Source organism: Ambystoma mexicanum, chromosome 3q, assembly GCF_040938575.1.
Source record: "Ambystoma mexicanum isolate Mex_15411 chromosome 3q, UKY_AmexF1_1, whole genome shotgun sequence".
NCBI classification, from domain to species: domain Eukaryota; kingdom Metazoa; phylum Chordata; class Amphibia; order Caudata; family Ambystomatidae; genus Ambystoma; species Ambystoma mexicanum.
In genome coordinates, this window is record NC_090926.1 from 309,543,508 (window position 1) to 309,561,880 (window position 18,373).

At 47.4% G+C, this 18,373-nt stretch overlaps 1 protein-coding gene across 1 annotated transcript in view; it reads left to right on the forward strand.

Moving 5' to 3' along the window:
• The first annotated feature begins 966 nt into the window (after positions 1–966).
• RND1 (Rho family GTPase 1) overlaps positions 967–18,373 on the forward strand; it is a 56,564-nt gene continuing 39,157 nt past the window's right edge. Inside the window, exon 1 of the mRNA XM_069653851.1 lies at positions 967–1,587. Coding sequence (XP_069509952.1) covers positions 1,465–1,587 — 123 coding nt within the window. The 5' untranslated portion in view covers positions 967–1,464. The remainder of the gene's footprint in view (positions 1,588–18,373) is intronic.

Genomic DNA, 18,373 nt, shown 5'->3' on the forward strand with positions numbered 1-18,373 from the left:
CAAAGCGCATACTTACCAACATTCTAGTTGTAGAATTTTTCAAGTTTGAAAAATAATACTGTGCGTAACAATTACATGACAGGAAAATACAAACCATACATTGTTGGCACCAATGGAGCATTTTAAAATACACAACCCATCAAGCAGCAGAACATGGAAAGATGTTCAAATGTTTAAAATGTACAATTCTGAATGGTAAATTAACATCAAATTCAATTACCTAACTTCACAGAAGGTAATCCCACAGAGCTGGAAGGCAAAGTTTGCCACTGCTCTGTAGCAGCAGCCTGGCCAATACCTATTTATTCCTGCAGTGCAAGATGAATAACTGAACAACATGGAGACTGATAGCCTCCTCAGTCTGATATGCAGATGCTGTGAGATGGTGGTACGCTTTGTCACTTGCCTTCACTGGTGGTTCACCTAAGGCCTGTCTTGGCCAGAGTGCAGGGCAGAGTCATGTGGCTGTCAGGTCACTGAATTGATCTGAGCCCATCACTCAAAGTTATCACTTACCCACCCACCGCACAGACAGATTAATTACCTGCCACTGTAAAAAGCAGTAGGATCGGTAACCCAAATCTGTAGGCGGTAGAACTGCTTAAAAACCAGTAGCTTACTGCCTAAATCAGTAGGGTTGGCAAGTATGGAAGCGTTGCCATTTTCCTGCAGGAGTTGTCGGCGTTATCCCCCCCACCCTCAGAACCCCAAGGAAAAATGTTTTTAAAAGGCTTGGCTACGCTGTCAGAAAATGCTATCCTGTTAATGAATGACTGAGCATGCACAGACCCACTACAGACACACTACGCATGCTCAGTCAGCAGGGATAGCATTTTCTGATGGATAGCAAAATCCGACGTTACACTGGGCGCGCATACCGAATTAAGCATTTATTGCAGGGCCGGAGTGGGAAGGGGAGGGGCAGTCGGCGCCTCTGATTGGATGGCAAGCCAGCCCAGCCACTGCTTTAGGATTGGCCCGCGGGGGCTCTGAGAATCCTCCTGCAGCAGCCGCCAGAGCGCATCGGCTGCAGAGCGTCAGCAGCAACGGCAGGGGGAGCTCCACACGCAGCTTCGCATCCAGCACCGCGGGCATCTTCACCATCGGCATCCACGGGTCTATCGGCGCAGCGCTCCAGCGGGAAACCTCGCCAGCAGCCGCACGTCGAGGGGAATTGTCGGAGCTTTATTTGCCGCTGCCCTCCGCAGAGACACGTGGGGCTTTCCGTCTGGGCGCCACACGCACAGAGCCTGCTGAGTGCAGAGGTTCTGCAGCAAGACGAGCAGCAAGACCCCCCTGGGAGAGCCTGGGAACCGGCAGAGCTCAGGCTGCAAGAGCCCAGCCCGCGCGGCCAGAGCTCCCCTCACTGCAGCACAGCTAAGGGGGCAGCAGCAGCACCCGAGGACACTGGGGAACGGCAGCGGAGTGCCCGGCAGCAGAGCAGACCCCGAGGACAGGCTCAGCATGAAGGAAAGGCGCAGCCCCCAAGCCCCCGCAGTCGTGAGGTGTAAGCTGGTTCTAGTGGGAGATGTGCATTGTGGGAAGACTGCGATGCTACAGGTGCTGGCGAAGGACTGCTACCCAGAGGTAACCCCCCCCCCCCAAATCATCAATATGTTTTCATCACTGAACCATTTTACGGCCTCTTTACTCCAATCCCCCCGCTCACAACTAGGCCCTGACCCCCTAAATCGTAGGGTATATTTTCGCCGCATATACACTATGATTCTAAATCATGTGCTTTCATGTCACATTATACCCCTGCATTCAACCTTAAACTCCCGCCAATCAAACCTCGTCGCATTTTGCCTACTCTAAACCCCCCTCTATTCCGACCACCTTGCATCCCTTTGTAGTAACACCACTTTACCGCCTCTAACCAGGCCGACTTGCACCCCTTTTTATATCCACCACCCTAAACCCCCTTCTATTCAAGAAGAAAACCTCCACCTTTAAAACCTCTGAATCCAGGCCACGTTCACCCCTTTGTACCCCGACTGCCGTAAAACCCTCTTTCCAAAACAGCTTAAACCCGCACTAGCCACACCAATCCTCCCAAACTTCAACCCTCTTTCCGCAGCACAATGACCCTCACCCCCTGTTTCAGGGCCGTGTTAACCATATGTTGTAAACCCTTCTGTATCCAAAATGCTTTAAACACCTTCTGTATCCCACAGCCCCGCCTGCCCGTTGTAGCAAGACTGCCTTAACTCCTCCTATCCCCAGACCACACACCCTTCTCTTCTAGGTTACACAGACTAACCAAACATCCCCTCTTTATCTTCTATATGGCAAAATCGCCACAGTGCCCTAGTCCAAAACCGCCCACTCATTTGTATCCACTGCTGTACTCCCATTTGTGAACAGACCCCCATAAACCCTTTAATCTTTTGCCAGAACGATTTAACCGGAAAGCCTTACCCACGTTGTGTAGACAGACTACCTTTACCAAACCCTCTTAACCAAGAGGCCTAATCCTCTGTTTGGTGACCAACCTAATCACAGAGTGCAATAAACTCTATCTAGAATGCCTTCACCAGACCCACCTAAGCGCTTCATTCATGCCACCTCAGAAATCCATATCAGTGTTGCCTTAACCAGCCCACATTTACTAATCTACTGTAGTAACAACACTGCCAACCTCTTTAAAGTTATCCACCTTATATTCCCCTTGGCTCCAGCTCGCATTAATCAGACCACTACACGTCCCAATATAGCCAAATCACTGTAACTTGCCCCTGCCAACCCCTTTAGCCACGCCTTACATCCAGGAACAGTTACAGACCACTGATGTGTGTCTAGGCTGGCTAACACGAAGTCCCCTTGGTCTAGTTCAGGCTATTTTAAGGTCCCTATTGCTGTCCAGGCCAATTTCAGGATGCCTTCTGTTGGGACTAACGCTCCTTAGTACAGTAGGGGGCAGGGCACTTAAAAAAAAATGTACCTCTCCTGTAGGTCAATGCCCCAGTGATCTACTCTTAAACTACCTTAATGCTTCTGTGGTCCTGGGCGGAGCAATTTCAAGTCCACTGTGGCTTTGTTGTGGTGCATGCTGCCTCAATAACGGGTCTAGACCACCATATATTTCACTAAACGTGTTTAGGACGCTCTATAGCACCCATTGTTTTGGGAGACTTTGGTTTATGCCATTCTGAGTGGGTAATGCCACTGTATGTCGCCCATTATCTGGGTTCAAGCCACCCTAACATATCCCTCATTCGAGTAAATTATATATTCCTACTGTTTGTGTAATTAAGGACCACATATTGATCCATGCTGAGTGAAGGCCAACTTCATCTGTAACTGGGTTTCCCTCTTGGGAGTCCAATTTGCAACCCGATACAATGGTCTTGGTCAAGGCAGCCTAAAAAGGTTAGTCTTCTATCTCTAGGTGTAAGCTGCCTTTTAGAGTCTTTTATTCTGCTGCCATCTTGCCTTGAGCAATCAATGGCCTGAGACCAAATTGCTTTCAGGCCACCATGCTCTTCTCCAGTGCCTGTGGATCTAGGTCTAGTGTACCGCAAGGTCGTTGGTGTTTGTGTCCAAGGCACTTAAAGCCTTCATGATCTCACTCTAGAAGACTGTAAGTCCTTCACTGCGTGGGACTAGGTCGCATTAAAGTCTCCATGGTTTTGGACCAGGCTGCATTAAGGTCCCTTGTGTCCATGTCGACTTGATGACCCCATCATCAATGTTCAGGCTGCATTACTACTCTTGGCTCCAGGCTAACTTTAGTTCCCTATGGTCTGGTTCCAGCTCTTAAATTGGGTCAACTGGGGACCACATTGTCTGTGACTAGGCCACCCGACAACCCTTATTGTTTGGTTCCAGCTTTTTGGTTCCAGCTTGCCTGAAGTGCCTCAAAGATAAGTTCAAGAGCGTCCTGGTCTGGTTCCAGGTCCCAAAAGCATCCCCATAGCCTGGACTCAGATCACTGTTATTTTGCCGCCTTTTCGGTCCAGGTTACTTTATGCAACTCCTAATCTAAGGCCATGCCTCCTTGACTGCTTTGAATGCTGTTCCAGGATGCCCTATTGTCCGAACCAGCCTATGGTTCCCATGAAGGGCCTCCTGGTCTGCCTGTAGCCTGCCTCAAGGCCCGGTGATCATGTTCCATTTTCACTTAATTGTTCTCCCTGCTGGTTAAAAGCCATCATTGTTCATTTAAGCTGCCACAATAGGGTCCTGTGTGCCTTAATGCCTCCTTCTCCATTTTCCCGGCTGCCTTCAGCGCCCCATGGCCTGGGGTTAAAGATGCTATAAGGCTTCCGTAGTCTTGACTCGTGCTTCCTTGAGGGCAAAGTGGTATGTGTTTTGGACACTCTGGTGCCCAACTATCTCACTTCAAGGTTGCCATAAGGCTTCCAGAAGTGTAGGACGAATGGGGGAACTCTTATCCATGCTGTCAAGGAACCCTTAGGAACCCCATGATCTGGACCCTATTTGCCCTAATGCTTCCTTGATTGTGACGGTATTGCCCTTATGGTTCCCTTGGTGTGTGTCGAGGCCTCTTTTACTCTGCATCCAGGGGCCTTGAGGCCTCCATGGCCTGGGTCCAATGCTCCTTAATGCTATTAAAGTATATTCTGGGCCCCCTTAAGGTCCCACCACCTAAGACCCCCCCCCCCATGGTGTGGGGCATGGCTCCTTAAATTCCACCATGATCTTGGTGCTATGTTGCCTTAAAACCAGCATTGTCCTGGTCAGCGTTTGTATTCCTCAAGGTCCCCATGGTTGGTGTCTATGCATTTTCTGGTCCCTGTGCTGTACACCAAGGCCTACTTAGAGTTCTGCTGGCATTGGTGTAAGCCATTTTAAGGCCCCAGCAACCTATGGGCATGCCACCATACATCCCGGTGGCCTTTTACCAGGATGCTGTGAGGTTCACAGGTTTCATTCAGGCAACCTCCAAGCTCCTTTAGTCTGCATCCAGGTTATTTAGCCACCCCTTTCAGTGCCCATGCTATTAACTGTTTTTTGTACTTAATGCCCAACATTGACAGACTGACTTTAGCTCCCTGTTCATTGTTCCCAGGCTGCCTAAAACTCTTCTGGTCTGTGTCCAGGCCACTTCAAGACTTTTTCCCCGGGTGGCCTTGACACCCGCTCTGCTCACCCCATTAGTTTGAATATAGGAAAGTTTAGTTCCCTGTGGTCTTGTCCAAGTTGCTTTCATGATCCAAAGGCTAATTTGACAGCCCCTATGATCTGGATCCAGGTGCTCTAATATTATAATATTCCAGGGGTCTGCAACCTGCAGGTCTCAAGATGTTTGCACTACAACTTCCATGATCCTGGCCATTGACTATGATGGCCAGGGCTGATTGGCATTGTAGCTCTAAACATTTGGAAAGCCACAGGCTGCAGACCCCTGCTGTAGTCTTAGATCATTTGGACCCTATGACTATTTTCTTGAGTGCATTAATTGACCCCAGGGACTGTCAAGGCCATCCATGGGTCTCAATTGGCGGACCCCATGGACTATCTTCATACACCTGAAAGCCTAACTTGTCTGTCCACGCCACCTTATTGTGCACATAGTGTTGATTGTGGTCTGTGTTGAGGTTTTATTAAAAGCAGGCTCTGTCTTGAAGGGAGTACACTACTTGCTGTCTTTGTTGCTGGATTTGCTTTGCTTATTTGTACTGCCCTATCAATTGAATCCTCTTAACTATTTAGTCTGAGGGCTGTGAGATGGTGTGGAAAGAGATTGGAATAGGTTGGTTCTGAGATACTTTTCAGGCGTAGAATCCTCCAAGGCATTGGGCTGGACGTTTTGAGGCCACCTTTGGAAAGAAAAGAGGCCAACTTGAAGAAAGTGACGAGAAGTGGTGGTGCTTTCTGTCTGAGCTGTAGATCTGTATGTACTGTGCCAGGTAGACTGAAGCCCTGTGCCAGGCAGGGAGAAGCTTGGCCAAACTTGCAGGTGTTTATCCTCTGACCATGATGGGCTCAAGTGTTGGATTGCTGGTCTGCCTGGCTGTGAAACACTTGAGCTTTATGCGGGCAACGTATTTCATTGAGGTATCCGACCAGAGTGTTCCACAGATCTGGCATTGGCTATTGTGTCTCCTTGGCTGCCCTGATCGTCATATCATATTGACATTTTTATGCAGACGTAAAACAAATGGATTCCTATTGAATCTGCCTCTGCACCTGCTCAAGACCAGGTGGAATCCATTAATAAATGACATGTGCAAAGCGTTATTTGTTTGATGCGTTTATTTGTTCACAAGACTGGGAGGAAAATGAGGGTAAGAGTGAGTTTGCCTCACCTGTGCCTGGTGAATGATTTAACTTGCATGCAGGGGAACGAGCATCACGTACATGCTAACGTTGGTGGTCCCTGCATGCATTTAACTTGCCATATAAAATCACCCTGTTGCCGATAATCTAAGGTGGGAGCAGTCGGAGCCTTTTATTGAAGGCCGTTACTGAGTATTCCATTGTACACGTTACTGGTGCAATAGGAATGACAGGTTAAAGAACCGAAATCTTCCCCTTAGATTTTTGTACAGTTAATACCTGCTCCTTAAATTCTTTCCATGAGCAGGAACACATCTCGGATTACGAAACCAAGTTGCACACCCCAATACTTCAAGATTCTTTCCTATGTTCAAAACCTGTGACATCTTTATGTATCGAACAACAAGATGCATCACTGGGCAAGAGTAGCGCCGCCCTCGTAAAACCTCCAAAATGGACACCAAAGGGCAATCTGGTGACCAGTTGGTAATCCATTCCCGCAACATCCACTATTACTGCCTACCAAACCACTTAATTTCAATTCCTATGTCAACAGTTCTCCGCCCCATTGGGAATTCGTCACCTTTTAGAGGGTTTTATCTGGCATGTACAGTCTGTATATGACGGGTGTGTCAAAGTGGGATTAACATCAATGCCAACTTTCTGTGTTCATTAAGCGATGGTAATATGAAGTCAGGATTGTGAGACACACTGACACTTTTTCCCTCATACAGTTCATTCAAAAAACTGTTTTGCACTTTAATGCTCTGTGCACTTTATGGCATATTGAAACATCCTTGTTTTGGAGTGTTGCATTGTACAGCCCCTTATGCTCCTAATGATCCATGTTAAGTACTGTTGTCTATATCTTATTTTTTTACAAATACATTCTTTTAAATATTTTTGAATAGATTATGGTATGTTGTATGAATGGGTGTCTTGAGGGATTTGTAGGACCTAGTTGGTAGTCAATAATAGTGGATGTTGCCAGAATTGATTTCCGACTTTGTCACCAGGTTGACCTTTGGGGTCCATTTATGAGTTTTTTTTTTTACAGGGGAAGGGCTACTTTCTTGCTCACTGATACATTATAGATTTACCTCTTCTTGTTGAGTAGTAGTCCTTTCTTAGGATAAAGATGAGCCGTGATCCCTTTAGAGATTTTGTCGAACAAGCTGTTGAGTTTAGGTGCTTTCAGACCCGTGCAGCCCTTTTCGTTTTCGTACTTTGGAGTGGCTTTGAGTGCCCTTCATGTGGGTGAGACTTTTCCCTCCATGCTTATTACGCACTTACCTGTGGAGCCCTTATTGTGTGGCAGCTGTGACATTCAGTGTGGATAAGACAGTCAGTGTACACACACCACTTTACATCTGTAAGCATATGCTTATTCTTGCACTTCACCAATGTACCTTGCACTTTCTGTAACTGGCGCCCGGATGCCTCTGGGTTTTGTGCGCTGATATAAATGCAAAAATAAAATATCCTCCATTGGTGCATGGAAAAGGGAAGTCTTTTTCTGTTGTTCACATTGAAGCCCAAAATTCAATTGGCTGAAGCCACTGTCAGTCAACTGCAGCATCCCAGACTTTCGGGGTGCCATACACGTGGCTGTTGTGTAGGGAACACCCAGACATGAACATAGGTGTATTTCCTTTTGCAGTCTAAATGGATCAGTTAGTCCCCACACATCAGCTGAATACCTTTTTATTGTCCCGTGCTTTTCATGAACTGGTGGACACAGTAGGGTTGAGGCAAATCTATGTCGCAATTAATCTGCTGCACCTGTACAAATGATCTTTTCATGCCATTCTGATATTTTAAGCCCATATAATCAAAAGTAGTACATGTCAAATTTGGTCTTAGTAAATCCTAGCAAGTTTGGATTTGCCCCCGTTAAAGACATCAAACGGGATCCTGAGCCAATACATAATCCTTATGAGTGGTCGCCAGTTTTTGTTAAGACAATGGGATTTTAGCAATTTAAACTCCAGCTAATCAGTGTAACTTAATATGGGCAATCATATTCACACAAAATTGGAACATCTAACGTCACCCTCTCCAGCTCGTTGGATTAAAAAATTGATAAAGTGTTGAAGAGAAGTGGGGCAAGCACACATACCAAGCAGCTGTAGAGATCCCTCCCACATCTTATCTCTGCAGGTTTATCCCTATGGTGATGAAGCTTAATAGATGGGGACGGAATAACCCTGTTTCAATGTAGTTTAGGCCAGTTTACCAGATCATAAGCAAACATTAGGTCCATGAAAGCAATATATAATGTAACACCCTTGCTTGATGTTGTAAGTAATAGCTTTAGGTATTGTTGAGTCTTAACAATGTATGACCTGAAACTTGGCTGAGTGTCCGAGGAGGACATCCTTGTCCTCTAACCATCCTAGCAACCCAGCATCAATGAGTTTGCCAAATAATTTGGCACTCCCATCCAATAAGGTGATCAGATGATAGGGCAAAGTAATCTGTTTGGGGTCTTTCTTGTGCATCGAGAATATAATCGCATTTTTCCACGTGTAGGGAGAGAGCCTAGTACCAGCATTGCACGAATAAGCAACGTTAATAGGGGGCCTAAAGCTCTATATTATATTTGAGCCAGTCATCCGGGACCCATTGGGGCTAGAGCACTTGAATATCTGCTTATTGCACGCAAATTACTTAACTCGGATCAAAGGGTCGTAACTTAACGCTGTCTGGAGCACCTACCTGTGTGTTTGTGTTCTACATCTACCGAATATACAGCTATCAAGAGTGGCACACTTGCTCCCTTTGTATCTAGGGCCTAGTCCACGTAGAAGCTGGGGGGGAGGGAGTGGAAACCCAGCTGTCCTCCAGCCAGCTATATTTTCTGCAGCTTCTGTAACTCCAGGCAAGGTTTACATTTGCAACAGGGGGGGTTACATGGAGATCAAACCCCTATTTGTGAGTTGGGTTCTGGATGTGAGAGGTACCCTTTGGATCTTGATTGACAGGTATATCACCAACAGGATCAGTCCTGTTCGAGTCTCTCCTAGACTGTTTATACAATAACCTGTGACTATCCTGTACCTGAATGCCTCTCGGGTTTGACCATGAATAAACCTGCTCCTCATTGGATGGGAGTATAATTGTAATTTTGTGTGTTGGTTTGTCAGACTGTGAGTTTAAACCACATTGATACTTGCTTTGATCAACACTGCAAGGTGTTCTATTGGGCACGATTGATGTGCTGGACTTTGTTTCTGTGTAGCGTGTCCCAGGACACGCACTCCATGGCACAGAGCTCAATCATTCAGCAACCGTTTGGTGAATATTGTGACATACTTATATTTGATTTCTCTTATCTAGTGCTGACCATGTTACCATATAGCACCTTCTGGGAGTTTCTGCACAAACAATGGTTTACTCTATAAAGATGGGTGGCAAAGAGGATCTCATGTGTCCAAATATGGCTTCTTCGAGGATTTTGAAGTTATTAGCTATATAGTCGGGTATCAAAGCACTCCCTGCCAGGAGTGTGGCAGAGAGCATAGCTTTGCCATTCCTGTTGGTATGGGCGGCTAATTCTATGGCAGAGTTAAGACGAGGGGCTTGTCTAGTTGACTAATTAACATTACATCTCGTGTGCCTTCTGCTCTGCAACCTGGTGTATTTTAGAGTGTTTATAACATACCTTGTTTTGTTGGTATTTTTTTTCCCCACCTAGGGCGAGATGGCTCTAGAGGGGCCCCTACGTTTCTTGGCTTAATTCTCAGGGAGATCACATTTCCAAGTCATGGGGGCAGATGGGCCGCTTTCTTTTGGGAAGTTACAGTGATGAATAAGTAGTTCTGTTTCTCATGTTGACCTTTATTCCACATAATTAACATATATTCATTTGAAATAACGTTCTGAGTGTGGTCTTGGCACCAGGTTTCATGAGTGGCCTTAGGATTTGTGTGGGGTCCTGGGAGGGCATGACCAGGTACTGGCCTGATTTGGGCACGCTCAGATGGTGCTCTTTGGAACGTTTAGGTGGGACCTGGGTGGCCACCCAGTAGACTCGGGTGTTAATGTTGAGAGGCCGGTTCAGATGATGCTGTCACTGAAGTTTCAGGTGGTTATTAGCATGGTTTGGGGGAATAGGCTTCTTTGGTAGTCTGTGACAGACACAGATGGTAGCATGAAAGTCCTAGGGGGGAGGCTTGGCTGTGATTTTAGGGCAGGTCATATTGTATTGTGGGGTAGGTCATATTGTATTGTGGGGTATCTGAGGAAAGTGAGTTGTCTGTCTGTGTGGGTGGGTTCAGATGGACAAGTTTAGGTGATAGTTTAAGAAATTTGAGGGTGATCTGGGTATATGCGGAAGGTGTCGTTGAGTTGGTTCTTGGAATATTTGGATGTATGTGGAGAGCCTGTGCATTAGGTTCAAGTGGGCAGGTTCTGGTGTTGGTTGGAGGTCCGGTTTAGGTATTGATCAAGGGGTGAAGAATGAGGTAGTGCTCTGATGTGGGTCGTGGGGGCAAGTTCACTTTGGGGTCTGGATGTAGCTATTGGCTGTAGGGCAAGACTCGATGGTGCCCTGCATGTGGATCCCAGGTTAATTTGGCGATTGAGGGGGAGATGGTTTGTGTGGTGACCTGGGGGCAGGGTCAGTAGGTACCATGCTGGCAGCATGTGGTACAGATTATGGACTGATCTAGAAGCAACTCGTGACCAGTGTTGCTTAGGGGGATGGTGGGGTTGGGCTGGGCTTTTACATGGTGCTCTGTGGAACAGGCATGGTTGGTGGTCTCGGTGAAATCTGCATGGTCAAGTTGGTGTAGTTGACTAGGGGGCAGATGCAGCATTTGGTGGTCTGCTGGAAATGGTGGACAGCTACACAAGGTGGTCTGTGGGGTAGGAATTGGTGATGGGTTTGAGTGGGGAGGGAATTGAGGGGGCAGGCTGGCATTCGGGGTCAACGGGCTCCTCTGATGGTCTCCCTAGACCCAGTTCCCCCCACTCCTCCTCTGTCGGGCAGATGTACTTCTTACCTTGTCAGTGTTTGCTATTTAGTTTGCATGTTCTCTTCTTCATTGTACCGGATTTGGCACTTCATACGAAATTTGGTAGCCATCCAGGCCAGTGAAGGCTCTGGGCTTGCATCGATCTTCCCAGCTATTCGTGCAGTGACTCAAGTGGTACTGCTCGTCCTTGGGTTTTCCACAGTTGATATGTGACACGGGGAAGAGCTTTCTGTTCTGAGCGGAAGAGTTTAGTTATGCAACCATGCTGTCTACTGAGGGCAGAGGCGGTGCTACCACCCTTCTTGTATGACCTCTGTAGTTGGGTTTGGGGGGGGGTGGCTTTACTAATACTTTCTGTGCTTGGCAGCTGAATCACTTGCAGAGCAATGCTGTCGCTCCGTGGGGATGGGGTCGCTACCAACCTTCGTTTAATCGTGTCTGTACCAAGGTGCGGGGGGGGGCTGGGGAGGTTGCCCCTCCCCAGTCATAATGCTTCCTGTACTGCGGACGACATCCCTGGAATAATGTGTGCGTATGTCCACAGGGATGGTGAGGGGGTGCACCTCGTCATCTGTTGCAGGTACTATGGAAGCCTGCATACTTTAAAATGGCTGCCTATCTATGGTAATAACGGTACTGATGTATGGGCTAACCTTTTTTAATGAGTATTATGAAGTTGGCAATAGCTATTAGTACCGTTCTTGGAGGTGGGGGAATCCAATATTCGGCACTACGTAAAAACACTTGGAAGGATTAATATTCCTGTAACAATGTTGCCCGTATTGTGGGGAGGGGGACTAGTCCTTTCCAGGCAATAAGGCTGACTGTGCCAGAGTGGTGAATAGCCGCTTAACATTGTGACTATAACCAGGCTCATACTAAGTAATTGGGAGAAGGGGTCTAGCACCACAATAATGTTAATGTCTGTACTGGGAGGTGGTTGGGGCTACTATCTGTTTAATAATGCTGTCTACCATCATTCTTAAAATGCTGGCTGTATTTTTGGGGATCCAATCCTGTAATAACTGAGTCTGCGCTGAAGGTGTGCTTCTGTTCTTGGGTGGTAGCGTGCACTGATCCTTTGTGTGGGAGTTTTCCCTGTTATTATAATTTACTGCAAGGTTATTGTCATACCGTTATAATGCTGACCGTTCTGGACGGACTACGTTAAATCATTGAAGTGATGCTGCATAAATATGTATTGCCTGTGTTGGGGGAGGGGATGGGGTGGTCTATCTTTGTAATGTTGCTTCCTGCGCTGAAGGTTGGCTACTATTCCTCTAATTGTCATCTGTGCTCTTTGGTAAAGGAGGGTGAGGACGATGAGCCCTGGAATAAACAGTACATTGTGCAGGTAGGATACCACTACCGCTATTATAGCAGCATGGGTACTGGGATGGGGGCGGGGGAGGGGTAACCAGCCAGCCATAATGCTGTCTCATTGGAACGCCCTACAGCCAATGCTGTCTGTACTGAGGGAAGGCAGGCAACCTTCCCTGTGGTTATCTTGTGTTGCTGACCCCCAGAATGACATGTGGCTAGGTGGTCCACCGTCGGATAATGGAGATGGGAGGGGCTACTGTACATGTAATGGTGCTATTTGGGATGGGGGGGGGCTACATCCTTCAATAACGAGGTCTGTAGTAGAGGGTTTGGGAGACAACATCCATGCTGTGTGAACTCTGCTATGAAGTAGACGACAGTCTTGTACATAATGTTTGTAAGGGGGAGGGGAAGACTCCCCTATACTACTATCTATAGTGACGGGGAGGGCCAGCCGTGTAATTATGTTGGCTGTACTAGGGCCTACTCCCTCTCATGGAGGGATCTCTACCGTGGAATTGTAGAGGGGGTGCTCAAGCCCTAGGCCAGTGCCTTGCAAATGTTTTCATGCTGCGCCCACTGTGAGTAAAAATGTTGGCTGGGTCTCCCCCCCCCCCCCCCCCCCCCAACCCCCCCCAACCACCACACACCCCCAAATGACACAACGGATTATATTTGCAATTGAAATCGGTCACATCCTCCCTTTAAGCTCCACGCCCCACACAAGACATCCTCCGGGCTCCCCTGGTGGCGAGGGTGCTCCAGCCACCAGAGTTTAAAGACTACTGTACCGGTGGCTCCCTCCCAATATTAATTCAGAGCCTTGTCTCACATGACCGTGCTCTTCTGCACTGATGGTCGGTACCGCCTCGTCTAGTGTCTCGTAGCGCCTCCTTCCCCCGTAGTGTGCCTGGTGGCCCATGCTGGAATTATTCTGGTATTTCTGGTGTACCTTGGTAACTCTCGTGTCGCTGGACTGTTATGGCTTATCCCTCCCTGTGGCTGCTTCAAAGTGCGAGGAGGAGAAAAGGTGGGAAAAGGCTGTTTTGGTTGCTTGTGGAATGCTGCTCTGAGCTTCAGGTTGCTGAAGGAATGGGGGAATATTTTGGGGCTATATGAGAGACAGGTGGTGGTATCTAATAGCCTGGAAGGGTGTTCGTGTCTGTTAGGACTGTAGTTGGTACCTGTGTGGTGGTGTCTGGTGATGGCTAGTTTGCCATGATGGCAGTTGCACCATAACACTGTAATGCGCTGTTGTGTGGTGTCGTCTGGTCTTCTGCTCTTCAATGGCCGACACATCCACGAGGCACTGAAAGGCGAGTACCCCGCAACCAAGGGAAGTAGAGGCTTCTCTGCCTTTGCAGCATTGACACTAGCAATTCGAACTGTCACTTAAACGCTACATTGACAGCAGAAAAACACGTAAATCCACTAAACTAACATGCGGTTGCTAGAATTTAAAATCGGGTATTCAAAGGGAGATGGCTGACCCTCCCAAACATATATTTAAAACGTGAGGAGATGGACTTTCAGAATAGTTGTTGAATCCTGACAAGGTTCGACATCTAAAAGCATAGGTGAGGCAGGAATAGACTTTCTGGTAATCGTCAAGCAAACCAGAACCTAAGTTTTCCAAAGTTGGCTTTGCTGAAATCCCCCCTCCCCCCTTGAAACTAGCATTGGCAGTCTGCAATGCAGGCTTTTTTGTAGGCATGGATAGGCAGTTGCCAGGCACTGACCTAATGGTACTCCCTGGCCGTATGATGGTAGCGCCCAAAAAATAATGAATCCTATACACAAGCCAACACTTTTTTATGCCACGTGTTGGGCAACATTCTATGCAGTACCCTATGGGAGACTGCACCAGCCTTGTCCTCTTGGCGATAGTTAACCCTATAAGTCTGTACTACACAAGTTGGTAGAGTGACTGAGCAGCAAGGCTTATCTCAAGATGGGTCAATGTGAACTGTAGGGTTATTACACACACAGTGACAAGTATTCAACTAAACACTTACTCTCCAGGTTTCTTGATTAACAATAATTAATTTATCAGTCAGTTGAATAAGCCTTTAGAATGGAGCAAATATATGTAACACAAAAATATACTTTAAAATACACACTTGGTTTCTTTAAATCAGTAGGTACCCATTTGTGTTGGCACACAGATACTTCCTACACCCTTAGGTGACTTCAATAACTAGGACACTGTGGACATTGACATATCACTGGCACATTTAGAGCAACACTGACTTTGGTGTCAAAAGAGAAAGATGAGGGGAATATAACAATGGTTAACAATTATTCTTTAGCAGGTAAGTACTTTTTAAATTGTACCTTTCCTCGGGAAAGGTAAAGCACAAAGTCGGAGGTAAGAAGTCTTTCGGGGAGCCAGGATAGCCAATGTTAGTTGAGCAGAAGTCTAGGTGAGCTGTAGCACTTTGCAGGCAAGTAAACGTCTTGCACAATGTTTTAGTTATATAATGAAATCGCTGTAGGGGCACAAGCTGGGAGGCTTGTGAGGGGCAAAGCTGCAAGCAACTCTGCAAAAGCAACCAAGACAAGTCTCAACTGAGAATTAGCAATGCTACACAACAAGAGGTATGTCGCCTTTACAGTACCTTGTTAGAGGAAAGTGGCTCCAGCTTGCTTCTGTTCCTGTGTAGGCCTGCAGATCCTGCTGTTCCTGGGCCTCAGTTGTGGGGACAAGAGGGAGGATGGGCAAAATTCAGATCGGCAGCACTTCGCGGTTTCAGCTCCTCACGGCTCTCGCAAACAGCACCACTGCAGTTCTCGGATACCACTATGGACTTTCCTCGCATCTGGAGTCCAGCACTCTGTTGAGGTGGCTCAGTCCTGCTTCATGGGAGTCAGGAGGATCTTCCAGGATCTCGGATCCGACTTAAAAACGATGCACTCGATTCTGGTGTTCCTCTCCTTGGCAATCGGTTCCTGTAGCAGCAATGTAAGTACAGCCAGCTCCGAGAGGGTGTCTAGGCGAGTGCGCTTTGGGGTTGATTGGTCCCACCAGCCCAAGGGGAGAAGTCATCCGTTGCAGGGCTTCTCTAGTCTAGGCGAATTTGGAGCTTCAGCGGGCAAACAAACATTTCAGGAATTGGACCAAGTGTCTCTTCCAAGTTCTTCTTTGTATTCCTTTGTCCGGTGGTCGACTCTGCCTACCAAGCAAAAAGTCTTGCCTTTTATGCAGTCTTCTCCCTTCATTCGCAGCCTAGCTGTCAATCAAGCAGCAGAGTGGCTGTCCTCTGAGGACAGCCGGCCTGCCAATCACTCTTTGGGTGCATTCCCGTAACCAAGGGGATTAATCAGAGTGAGTTTCGGGCAACTTCCTCTTTTCCTGCCCCTGCCAGACACGCTTGAGCCAGAGGCAGGCTTCACCAGTGAATCCTGCCAAAGACCAAACGAACAAAGGGACCAAACCTGGTTTGGCGCACAGAGTAAACCTCCAAGGACCTTTACAAAAGGAAATGGTGAAAAAAGACCAAGGCCATTTTGACAAAATGGGTGCTTTAGTGCAGTTGCAATTGCAGCCCGCGGTAGAAACCCGCAACAGTAGTAAAATGTAAACCACTGCCACCAGCCATTAATCGTAGAAAGGGTGACATCAAAATGTTACATGTCCCCCTAGACAAAGGGGATACTAAGTAATCCCTCCAGCACCTTATTGGAAGATGGTGTGTGTGCTGGCTCTAGAAAGTTACAAAATGTGTCAATTTCACTTCACTGCTCTTGGAACCAGTTTCGCCAAGAGAAGGTACTTAAACCTTTGGGAAATCTAAGACTTCCCTGTGTCACTGCACTGAAGGTGCTGTGTGTCGCAATGTAAAGATGATGCCTATGGAGTTGTCAGACTCCAGTCAAAAAGAACCACAGAAAAACATGGAATTAAGTACAAGTCCCAAAGTTCAGCAACAGAGCTGGGGGTCTCTAAGGTGGGAGGAATTTAGCACTGAACTGAAAATTCTCCCTAACAGCACTATAGTGCAAGGAACTGATGCGAGAACATGCATACTCATTACAAATCATAGGGGCAGAAAACCTACTTGGGTAAGGAATGTAGTAAATTAGTAGCACATTTACAGCTGCAATTAATTCATTAACTGTTAGACTGCTTTAACACGGGTAGGCCCTATACATATGAAGTCTGTTTCTGCCAGATAAAGCTAGGAGGATGCGTTGTGGGGTGGGTAGTAGCAGGTAATGAGTGGGAACGGCAAGAGGGATTTCCATGGACAGCCAAGGGGTAGTTGAATAACCAAACGGCCACAAGCTGTGTCAATCCTCACACCGAGTCGCACCCCCCACACACTCTGTGCTGCAGTGCTCACATCTCCTCTCTATCTGTACTCCAGTGCAATCATTTTGGCTCAAAGATGGCACTTCGGCAACACATAAAACTAAAATAGCCACAGGTAAGTGGCTCTGCGCAGTAAGTCCTGGGTCAATTTAAGTGACCTACTTGCAAAATCAAAACTTTAATAAATCTCCAGTGCTGTTGCTCATCCTACCCTTGTTGTAATATATAGCCTTGTTGGTGTTGAGCTAAGAAGGGGAGTGGGAAAAGGTGAGTTTGAGGGCTGTCAACTACTCGTGAGCCAAAGGACACTAGCAATAAGGATAGGAACACTGGCTGTAAAGCCACCGTCTAGATCAACTGGGTTTGGTGGGTGAGCCGAGCCCTCCCCGTTTGCGGAATGATGGAGGGAGCGACCCACCCTCCACTAGGCACTCGCCCTGCCTACAAAACCTGGAATTGTTTACAACCCTGCCTATGACTGCATGCCATTGTGCAAAAAACCGGAGTCGGCAAACGCAGCCTGTTTTCAGAGGAGTGTACCTACTGTTACATCTTAAAACTGTTAGGAATTGACACAAGGTGCTGTAGAAAATGTGGTGCTTGTATAAAGTACCTGGAATGTAGACTGCTCCAGCCGCATGCGTTCACTTTTGGACACCCCACCCCCCAATGATGAAGTTGGGTGAAATGTCAACCCTACTACCCAGCTGATCAATAAAATCTGTCCTGGACAATGATGAGCATCTAATTTAGTGGCGCGGTCCGCATGGTAGTCCATGCTAAATCTGGGCTCTGCCCTTTTCTGCTTGGGTGCAATACCCATGGGATATTACCCCAATTCCCTGCCCCCCCCCCCCTTCCCCTCGAGTGGTTGGGATCTTGCAGCAATTCCATAAGATTCTTTTATTTCTTCACATGCCTTTGTTTTCTTTTACTACTCTTGCCGCAGTGTAGGTCTTTCTGTTGGTCGCTAGTATCCGCATGGTGTATGCACAGATCATTTGGCTCCTGGCCTCTACTCCTTGTGCTGGGCACAGATTTGTAGAGCCTGAGCGCGCGCTCACACTCACACTCTGCCAGCTCCAGGCGATTTCGTATAGGATCCCTGTACATCAATTTAAAGAGTTTGCACAGAGGAGCTGAACATGCATGCTATTCGGAGCGTTGTTGCTCTCGGTTGGTATTGAGATGCTGAAGGATGGCCGGCCCCTGCATACTGGCTGGTCATATTGCTGTCGGTGTTTGCAAACATTAAGGGAGAAAAATGCCCAGCTGGGCCGTGCACACTACTTGGTTGGACTGGAACTTGATTGCCATTGTGTACCAGCGGCTAAACCAAGTGCCCTATCTATTCCTACTCAGTAGGTAGACCCACTGGTGTAGTAAGTGCAGGGAATGAAGATCCCACTTCCCAGGCTTGACCGGTTTGCAGGCACTATAAGAATGGGTCTGTCCAAGGAGTACACATTTGTGTCCAGCATAGAGAGTACAGGCTAGGAGCCTGCTTTTGTTA